General features: G+C 50.0%; 1 protein-coding gene across 2 annotated transcripts in view; it reads left to right on the top strand.

The window, feature by feature from the left end:
* Positions 1 to 1,336: 1,336 nt before the first annotated feature.
* Positions 1,337 to 10,579, top strand: part of ITGB3 (integrin subunit beta 3) — a 55,675-nt gene continuing 46,432 nt past the window's right edge. Inside the window, exon 1 of one of the 2 annotated variants that reach the window (XM_058705713.1) lies at positions 1,337 to 1,493. In XM_058705713.1, coding sequence (XP_058561696.1) covers positions 1,427 to 1,493 — 67 coding nt within the window. In that variant the 5' untranslated portion in view covers positions 1,337 to 1,426. The remainder of the gene's footprint in view (positions 1,494 to 10,579) is intronic. The other variant, XM_058705712.1, reaches the window with a different exon arrangement.

Below are 10,579 nucleotides of genomic sequence, written 5' to 3'. Positions count from 1 at the left end.
CAGCTGAGAGAGGCATGTGCAGCTGGTGTCTCAAACCCCGGGTCGGGAAGCCCAGCTACCCTTTGTGGGCTGGCTCCTCCTCTGTCCCCTTCAACTTGCTAGTGACATTTCTGCTGATGGGTGCTGCTCTTTTGCTGTATCCTAATGTTTAGGAGGTCTGAGGAGGAAGTGCCCACCTCTGCAGAGGGTGGGGCTGGAGGAACGGGCCCAGACAAGCCTACCTGGAAGAGATTACATCGGGGATATTTTGAAAGAGAAGTGTAATTTTCCAGGTGGAAGATTTAGGAAGGTCAGTCAGATGGAAAGCCATGGAGTGTCTGAGAATGCCAAGTTAACTTCCTGGGCTAGGGTGGGAGATGAGGCTGGAAAGCTGAGTCAGGGCCAGGTTTCAGGTATCTTGCGTGTCTCAAGAGAGGGCTTAGGGAAGCCCAGGGGCAGGCTGAAAGCCCTTAGGGGAGCCCAGGAGCTGGAGAGACTTCCATATCCTCTTTGATGCATCAGGTTTGGTTTTTATGTCATTAGAGCTATCCATTGCGTCAGGAGCACCAGCCCCAGCCCCTGGCGGTCTGCTGCTCACATCCACGGCGTTTTGCCCCTCTGAGCCGGCTGGTTTCTGGTCTTGGGAAAGACCCAGAGACCCAGGGGAGGGATTGGCGGGGGAAGGGGGGGGGGGCAGGCAGAGAGTGGGAAGGAAACCTTGGAGGAAAATACGATAAAGCTGCAAAGCCTGTGAGTTTGCGTTTGGAGGAAGTGTATTGGCCCCTGTCCTGAAACGTTGATCACTTTCCATACGCAAGCCCAGTATTTGTAGAGAGAGGCCCTTTATGGACATCATTGCTTACACAAGCTTGAGATGCGGTCTTGTCAAGAGGCTTTCTGGAAAACCAAAGTAACCCAAAGGGGGAAAAACAGTGAATAACGAAGGACTAGACCGGTGCTTGGCATAGAGTAAGCATTCAAAAGGTTGTCAAATAAACAAATTAAAGTGTGCATGAATGAAACTCAAGGTACAGAGGGAAAGTGCCCGGGAGTTCAGGTGAAAGAGAAAGCCCTCAGAAGGTGAGACTGGGTCAGGAGACGGGCCACAGGCTCCTGGCTTTTCTAAGCATACCCGGGATCCGGACGCGGACCCCGGGACCAGGATGTCTGCGGAGAACGTGCCCACGACCCCGCTCCGGTCCCAGCCTCGCCTCTCGAGGCGGGTCCCGGCCAGGCAGGGGGAGAGGAGCCGAGGTTTCCCACCACCCCCTTGCCGGCGCAGGGTCCAGAAAAGAGCGGGAGGGGAGGAAGCGCTAGTCGGCGGCCCGCCCCGTTTGTCCCACCCACCGCGTCCGCTCCCCTCCCCTCCCCTCCCGCTGCGGGAAAAGTGGCCGCGGGCGCCGCTACTCGTTGTGGGGCGGGCGCGGCGGCGGCGGCGGTGGACGAGATGCGAGCGCGGCCGCTCTGGGCCGCCGTGCTGGTGCTGGGGGCGCTGGCGGGCGTCGGTGTCGGAGGTGGGTGAGGCTCCCGCGCTGCGGGGACGCTGCTCCCCGGAGATCCGCGCCGCGCATCCTGCCGCCGCGGTGTCTGCGGACTCGGAGCCGGGAAACCCGCGGGCCGCCCCCACGCGTCTGCGCTCCGAGTGCGCGGGGCCAGGCTGGGCCGCCGGAGCCGGCAGCCGGGGAGCTTCTCGACCCCGCGGTAGCAGGGCTCAGAGGCCACCTAGGGGCAGGTCCACCAGGACGCCGGAGCCCTTAGGGGAGTCGGGCGCCTGCCCCCGGCAGCCTCGGCGCGCGCGCGCGCGGGGGGTGGCGGGCGCACCTTCGGGGCGGCGCGCATCGCACGTGGTCTGGGGCGCGCGGAGGCCGGCTGGCTCGGGTGGGCGCGGCGAGCTGCGGCTTCCCGGGGCTGTTCCCGCGCGCTGTCGAGGGATGTGGTTGTAGCTGCTCGGGATGAGAGTGTGTGCGCGCGCGGGTGTGCCCGCTCCTGCACATTCCTCTCTCTCCTTGGGTTACACTTTCTCCCAAGTTTTCTTTTCTTCTTTTTCCTTGGTGGCTCCCGGCAGGAGCGGTTCGGAGGAGGGTGAGGGCTCTGGCTCCCACCCTCCTCCTGGGTCCTGAGTTACAGCAGTGCCTCCGCTTCCGGGATCGCCCTCCAGTATATGCGAGGAGCCACACCACGGGTCCCTGTTACTGGCTTCGATCCCTGGCTTTGTCTCTCCTGCTGTTGCACACACCATGCCAAGGCGGTTAGCATTCGATTCGGCCTCATTGGACCTGGGGAGCGGGTGGAGGGGCAGAGATTACAGTCTAGGGATGCTGCCCGTGGTCCTTCCGGAGCCCTAGTGACCTTGCCAGGGAGAACTCTGGCTCCTGGTCCGCTAGGGCGTTCCTCTGCAGAGGACACCCATGTGTACATATATGTACTCTTAATGAAACCGGTAGTACTCCTTGTAAGACAATTTAAATCCTGCAGAAGGTATTTAAAAGAGATAAGTCCATATCAAAGATAGCTCTTCAGAAATACTTTGATGACTGCCTTCAAGATCTTGTGTGTGTGTGTGTGTGTGTGTGTAAGAGATTATACAGGACAAGGCAACAATATTAAAAAAAAAACACTTTAATGTATGGTTGACATACAAAAAGCTGTATATATTTAATGTATATGACTTGATGAGTTTGTAGATAAAAGTACCCCCAGGAAACCATCCCCACAATCTGTATGAATGATGTGATGGGGGAGTTACAGATCATTTATAGGGGACTAAGCTGTTTTTGCCGAAGCTTCCCATGCGATAGATGCTCAAACATGTCAACTGATGTCTTCAGCCTACAGTGAGCAGCCTGGTGACCATAGGACAGAAATACACATCTCCAGCCTTGTGTCCTGGGAGGTGTTAGAGCCGTGGTTCAGATGCTGCCTGGTGTCGATGAGGGCAGTGGGGCTGTCTCCTTCCGTGAACTTAAAGCATTTTCTTTTTACGTCTACAGCTTTCTGAATTTCTGAATGATTTCTGAGTCTAATCATTATATTCTTATAGTCTTAGAAGGAAATAAAGTAACCTAAGGTACAGCCTAGCATCGTGCAGGTGCCAGTATTAGTGAAGATGAGGAGTGTACCTGTCATTTTGGTGTCTCTTCCTCCACCCCTCCCTCCTGGTCTTTTTTGTAGATCTGGTTTACAGAGTTGTAATGATCCATATAGGATACACCACATTGACATACTTAAGTTTGCATTAAATATCCTTTGGGAGATCTGTTCACAGATTTGTCGTTCATTGGGATCATTCCAGCTGTTATGATGGGTTGTGCTGAGCCAGCCCCAGACTCCTTCTGAGAGCCAGGGTGGAGAAGTATTTAAGAGCTTGCTCTCTAGAGTCAGACCTCCAAAATAATAGACTCCTGGTAAAAGCAATTTCAATTACGTTTAAATCCCCTACCCCAGGGTTGAATCCCCCGCTGCTGGGTTGCAGGTGTTGTCAGATTCCTGGGGAAGCAGGAGGTTAGGATGAGAGCAGAAGAGGGTTGTTGGTCCACACAGTGTTGAAGGGACACACAGAAAGAGCTGGGTGGTGGCACAGAGAGGCTGTCCCAGAATAGGAGAGTCTGGTATGGGGAGAAGCGAGGTCGTTTGAGGGTAGAATTGAAATTTGGAATTTACATGCAAAGATGATCTTTCTGGCTTCACCCAAGAGGTATTGGGTTTTGTGGCTTCCCGAGTTTAAGTCTTTATTCTAACCTGAGACCTGAGGGATAACTAGTTTTGTTTGCTGTCACCATCTAAGTTGATTAGTTCTGAGCTGAAGTGCTAATTTCTTCTTCTGAGTTTATATCCTGGAAACTCTCCAGATGAAGCTTCTGCAGGAACCTTCAGGGCATGGAGAGACATGGCAGGAAGGCTTGTTGGCTGGGGAAAGGGACAGCTATGGTTTAAAACCAGCCAGATGCATGTTTAATTCTTGATTTTGCCTCTTATTGGCTGTGTGACCTTGGGCAAGTTACTTCATCTCTTGGGAATCTCAGTTTCCTCATCTGTAAAGTGGAGAAAACAGTACTTCGATGATTATGCCAATTAAATGAGATAAAGGCACAAAATAAGCATTCAACAAATGGCATTTACTATTTTATTATTATCAGTTATTATTTTAGAGAGAGAGAACGTGAGTAGGGGATCGGGCAGAGGGAGAGAGAGAATCAGCACAGAGCCCTACACGGGTCTGGATGTGGGGCTCGATCCCATGACCCTGGGATTATGACCTGAGCTGAATCAAGGGTCAAACGTGCAACCGACTGAGCCACTCAGGCACCCCAAATGGCGTTTACTATTGCCATTATTCCTATCCATGGTACCTACCATGTGTTGGAGACAAGACCTATTACTGCTTCATGCAGGCATGCAACCCAGGCTCCCAGAATGAGACCAATGGAGTCCCTTATTCCATACCCTTGTGACATTCCTCCATTGGTGGTGTGGCATATCTCAGCCACTCTCACCCAGCAAGAAGCCACAGAAGAGACCAAGGAGGAAAGAGGCCCATCATTTGCTTTATATACTAGGAAACCTTAAGTTCTGTCTCTGGGAAAAGAGGAAAGTGAAAGACATTCACAAGATTTCAGGTGCTGTGAGGAGAAGGACATGTCTGTTTTGTTCAGTGCTGTAGGCCCAGTGACTGGCACCCTGGCAGCCAAAATAAATACCTAGGGAAGGCTAGCAAAAGGCATCTGGAGGTGATGTGCCTCATTGCAAGAAACCCAGTATTTGAATATCTGCACTGATTCACAGAGGAGCCTCCAGTGTTCCATCTGGGCATTCTGGAGATTTTTAGAATACAGCTGAGACCATGAATTCTTTGGGCATTTGGATCTCTGCACTATGGTGCCTTAGACCTCTGTTCTCAGGGGACCCTCTGTGGATTGTCTGCTTTTTTTCCCCTCTCTCCTGGGAGGAGACACTCAGGAGGGAAGCTTTCTCCTTTACCTCCCTCAAAACCATGTGAGTGGTAGAGATCTCCTGGGGACAGCATAAGATGGGGTAAGGAGGCGACAGTGAGGAGGGGGAAAATGGATATGACTCTGGAATTTCCTAATAGAAATTCTTCCTCTGTAACTCCCCACCACACTCAGGATCTCTGGTTATCATCCCCTCCCAGCCCTGCGAATCCTTCTGCCTCTGTTGGCAGAAATAGCCAAGAAGCATGCCCACAGGAACCACAACTCATGAATCAGCAGACAGATAATTAACTGGGGGAGTGACTGAGCAGCTTCAGGGATAAACCACTTGGCCTGAGCCAGCCCCCTCTGCTGCCCACAGAGCTGGCCTGCTACTTCACCCCATCGCCTCGCCTCCTTGCCCCTGAGCTCTGCCCGTTCCTAGATGGGAAGATCATTGTGTTTGAAGGAACTCGGTTCCTGAGTGCCAATGCAGGTGGGAGTGGGAGAATGATACTGTCTATTCTTCCTGTGTAAGCTGCTGCTGTTTATTGCAACGTGAAACTATCCAGCAAAAGAAATGTGTAAAATCTGCCTTTTCCCCCCATGTACATAGTGTCTCCGGGAACACTCTTTTTATTATTTATTTATTTTTTAGAGAGAGAGTGTGCACATACAAGCAGGAGGGGGGGCAGGAGGTAGGGAAGGGGCAGAGAGAGAGAGAGAGAGAGAGAGAGAGAGAAAATCTTAAGCAACCTCCACGCTCAGTACAGAGCCCAATGTGGGGCTTGGCTGGGGGCTCCATCCCATAACCTTGGGATGGTAACCTGAGCCAATATTAAGAGTCAGACACTTAACTGACTGAGCCACCCAGATGCCCCTCCAGGAACACTCTTTTTAAAGTGAGGTTTACTGAAGGGTAATTTACATGCAATAAAATCCATCCTTTTTAGGTATATGGTTTTTTGAATTGTGACACACGTTTAATCAAGTATCCATCACCATGATCAAGATACAGAATATTTCCATCATCCCCATCATCCCAAAAGGTTCCCTTGAACTCCTTTGTCATCAGTACCCTATCCCCACCTTTAGTTCCTGGCAACCTCTGATCTGTTTCCCGTCCTTACAGTCCTACCTTTAATGGAACGTCATATAAATGAAGTCAGCCCATTAAGTCTGGCTTCTTTCACATAGCGTGACACATCTGAGATTCATCCATGTTGTGGAGAACCCCAGAAAGCCCGGGGGTTATCTAGGTCTACTTCATCTTCCTCAGGTGCTGAGGCGGTTACCCTGATGGGGCGCCTGGGTGGCTCAGTCTGTTAAGCATCCGACTTCAGCTCAGGTCATGATCTCACAGTCCATGAGTTCGAGCCCTGCATCAGGCTCTGTGCTGACAGCTCAGAGCCTGGAGACTGCTTCGGACTCTGTCTCTGTCTCAAAAATAAATAAAAACATTAAAAAAATTAAAAAAGAAAAGAAAGCAGGGGACCATGTGAATGAAACCCAGATGCAACTTTCCATTTCTAAATTTTCTAACGGGATCAATGCCTTTGAGCCATGTATAACCCATTTGATTTCCCCAGTGCTAAGTAGTGATGTCTTCAGGATATTGGAGAGGACTTTGCAGCAACCAGCACTTTTATTATTAGTCTGGAAAGGAATGCGTATTTTGTGGCCAAATATGGTACATCACAATCCTTGTTAAGTAAACCTGGAGCTATTCTACCTTTTAAAATTTTTTTGCGGGGGTGGGGGGCACCTGAGTGGCTCAATTGGTTAAGCGTTGGTCTTCACCTCAGGTCATGATCTTGTGGTTCGTGGGTTGGAGCCCTGCGTTGGGCTCTGTGCTGGCAGCTCACAGCCTGGAGCCTGCTTTGGATTCTGTGTCTCCCTCTCTCTCTCTCTGCCCCTCCCCCATTCACACTTTGTCTTTCTTTCTTAAAAATAAATTTAAAAAAACATTAAAAAATTTTTTAAAAATGTTTAATTAAAATTTTTGATAGCATATCTGAAAATAATAAGTCTTCTTTCTGGTTTTTAGTCATATTCCCACAAAAAGACTAGTCTCCTTCCCCGCCCCCCACCCCCCCCCCCAGCATTTCTTAGCTCAATTGGTGAAGACATTCAGACATTCAAGGAGAGAATGAGGTGATATGTGCTCATTTTAAGAAAGTCAAACATTGGAGAGTAAAATGGCTAGTTTCCCTTTAATTCTGTTCTCCCATAACGTTCAATATTAAATAGATGGTGTGTTCTATTTTTTTTAATGTTTATTTATTTTGAGATAGAGCACGCGTGCTCGACCACAACTGGGGGAAGGGACAGAGAGAGGGCGAGAGAGAGAGAGAGAGAGAGAGAGAGAGAGTGAGAGAGGGAGAGAGAGAATCTCAGGCAGGCTCTGCAGGGTCAGGACACAGCCCCAATGCAGGGCTCGGATTCATGAACTGTGTGAGATCATGACCTGAGCAGAAATCAAGAGTCAGACGCTTAACCGACTGATCCGCCCCAGTGCCCCCAGGTGGTGTGCTCAATTCAGATTTTCCTCCATGTATATATAATAATTCTCATGTGTGTTCCTATACCTCTACCTAAACTTGTGCTATTTCTTTTTTTAAGCTTACAAAAAACACCTCCTTTCATGCAGAAAAAAGAAAAAAGTCAGTGTGAAAAGATCTGCGGGTCGGAAACTGAGAAACCTATATTCGATTCCCAGCTGTGCAAGCTTTTTCATCCGTTTGCTGGGTGACTTTGCACAAGCCATCTTCCCCCTGAACCTGGTCGGGCTCTTGGTGTCTCAGGGGCTGCAAAATGGAAGGAGATGGAGGGAGAGACTGGTTCACACCTGCCCCTCCTCACCTTCAACTGGAGAAGCTTTTCCTTTAACTAATTCATATCATGGAACTCCATGTAAAGATTTCTTTGTGGGGGGCGGGGGGCAGGGAAGAGGGAGATCTACAGTTAAAAACAGGCTTGAAAAATTTCGCACCAGAAGAGAGCTCCAGAGGTTTGGCAAAAGGCACATTCAGTAGCCACTTTAAGAATTCCCCGTAGTTATGGGGCGCCTGGGTGGCGCAGTCGGTTAAGCGTCCGACTTCAGCCAGGTCACGATCTCGCGGTCTGTGAGTTCGAGCCCCGCGTCAGGCTCTGGGCTGACGGCCCGGAGCCTGGAGCCTGTTTCCGATTCTGTGTCTCCCTCTCTCTCTGCCCCTCCCCCGTTCATGCTCTGTCTCTCTCTGTCCCAAAAATAAATAAAAAACGTTGAAAAAAAAATTAAAAAAAAAAAAAAAAAGAAGTCCCCGTAGTTAACCTAAATCTCTGTGCTAAATGGGATTCCTGGGTCGAGAAACCCCGGGCCTGTGAGATCCACCCGTGGTTTCAAACCCTTGCTTTAGCTACTACACGAGGTAAGCTCCGGGAGGGCGGGTGTGACCACCTCTCTGAGATGAGGGGAACGTGGCTACATATTGAGACTGATGAGCGATCTGGGACTGCTACATATTGAGAACAGACCATACCCTGCTCTCTCCCGGGCGGTTCCTGAAGGGAGTGGGCCAAAGTCTATTCCTGAGTTCCCGCTGGATTTCAGATTCAAAGAGGCTAACGGGTGCTGATGCTGCAGATGTCCCGGCTTGTAGGAAGCCTGGCATGCTCTGGGGAGCCTACATGTAGGTGAATGCCAGTGTACAAAAGGAGACAGGACTGAGGACATTCAGAATTAGCTTTAATTTTTTTTTTTTAGCTTATAAAAGTAATTCCGCTTGTAAAAAAAAAAAAAAGTTGAAGCAGTGCAGAAGTAGGATAATGCAAAGTACCAAGTCCTTTGTAGTCTTGTCCTTAAAGATACCCGCTGTTAATAGTTACTTCAGTTTTTCCCCCATGTGTGTCACCATATGCAGTTATTTATTCTTATTGTTATTTCTTTAAAAAAAATTTTAAAACCTGTTTTGAGAGAGAGACAGTACAAGCTGTGCAGGGGCAGAGAGAGAGGGAGGCGTAGAGTCCGAAGCAGGCTCCAGGCTCTGAGCTGTCGGCACAGAGACCGACCCGGCGCTCGAACTCGTGAACTGTGAGATCGTGACATGAGCCGAAGTCAAGACGCTTAACCGACTGAGCCACCCAGGCGCCCCTCGAAGCATGTTTTATGTCAGTTTATATCTTTCCATTATTTATCCTAAGAGATATAATTCTTGCCAGAAGGCATACTGTTATATGGATGTAGCAGAATTTACTTAATGGATTCCCTGCTGGCAGACTTTGGGATCATTCCCATGTATTTGCTACTACAAATAAAGCAGCAGGGACTCTCCTTGTTCATTGTCTGCACCTTTGTTCAAGTGTTTCTACAGGTTCAATTTCTTGAACCGAAGCTGCTGGGTCAAAGGACATGAATGTTTTACATCTAATTGTAATAGGTTTTGCTGAGTTGTTTTCCAAAACGGTGGGAGTGATTTGCCTTCCTACCAAGACGGGATGGGGAGGAGAGGGGGTGGGGACCGTGAGGACCATTGCCTGCTGTCCGTACCCACCAGACGTGAGCTGGAGGAGGAGGAGGAGTAGCAGAACTGGACAGCTGCATGCCAAGGAGATCACCAACAGGGCACCGCTGGGCTGGGCCTCAAACAGAGCTTGGTACCAGCTCGCTTCTTCTCTGTGCTGAGTGTGTCACTTGGGAGGTGGGGCCTGTGCTGATAACATTTTCCAGAGCTTGAGATGCAGCATTTGAATCAAGTGTCTGTCAAGCTATTAAGAAGAAATGGGCGTTTGTGCATTGTGTGAGTGGTCTTGGGCCCAGGGATGCTAGGCCTCCTAGACTGGGAGTCACTCGTGATGCTTTCTGGCTGGAATATAGACGTCCAGGACTGGTGGAACCTTGAAGATCTTCTAACCCAACACTGTTTGCTTTACAGAGAAGGAGAAAGGGAGACCCTGAGCGTTGAAGGGACCCTCCCAAGGTCATACAGCTCGTTTAGTGGCATTGGTAGGCTCTAGCCCTGGGGGCTCTTGTCTCCAGGCCAGCGATTTCTTCAGCATATCCTTTTAGAGGCAGAGGGTCCTGTGAGTCTGACCCTGGGGCAGGGCTGGGGCAGCGGTGGGGATGGCATTCCTAACGCAGGAAGCAGTTAGAGGGAAGGTGAGGAGGAAGGAAGCCAACATTTACTGAGCATCCACCACAGGTGGTTCTTCCACATAAATTATCTCATTTAATCCTAACAACGCCTGAGATAAGTACTATGTCCATATTTGGGAGCATGGGGAAAGGAAGCAGCCATTTGGGGTCTCCCGTGTTTGGCTGATGTGGCTGCATTAGGCCCTTTAAATACCAATGAGCAATTACGAGTCCTTGAGTAGAGAATACAAGAGTCACTGTTGTCGAAGCCCCAGGGAGACGAATGGGCCTGCTGGAGGCTACCCAGCTGGCGGAATGGCAAAGAAGTGGCTTTGGACCTGAGATCCCCTGCCTACAGTTCTGCTTGTTTTCCCCACCACGTTCACTGTTATGCAATAATAATGATCATTGATTTTACCATGGCTGCCCTATGGTGTTGCTCAGGGACTGGGTGTTAATGTTATATGACAACCATACAGAAGGTAGGACTCGGTCCGAGGAGGGGCCTTCTGCAGTGTTGTGCACACGGCTACCTCATTAACCCAGTTGGAGATGCAAA

This window comes from Neofelis nebulosa, chromosome 16 (genome assembly GCF_028018385.1).
Source record: "Neofelis nebulosa isolate mNeoNeb1 chromosome 16, mNeoNeb1.pri, whole genome shotgun sequence".
Classification (NCBI taxonomy): domain Eukaryota; kingdom Metazoa; phylum Chordata; class Mammalia; order Carnivora; family Felidae; genus Neofelis; species Neofelis nebulosa.
The sequence above is the reverse complement of the archived record's forward strand: the minus strand, read 5'-3'. Positions and strand labels throughout refer to the sequence as shown.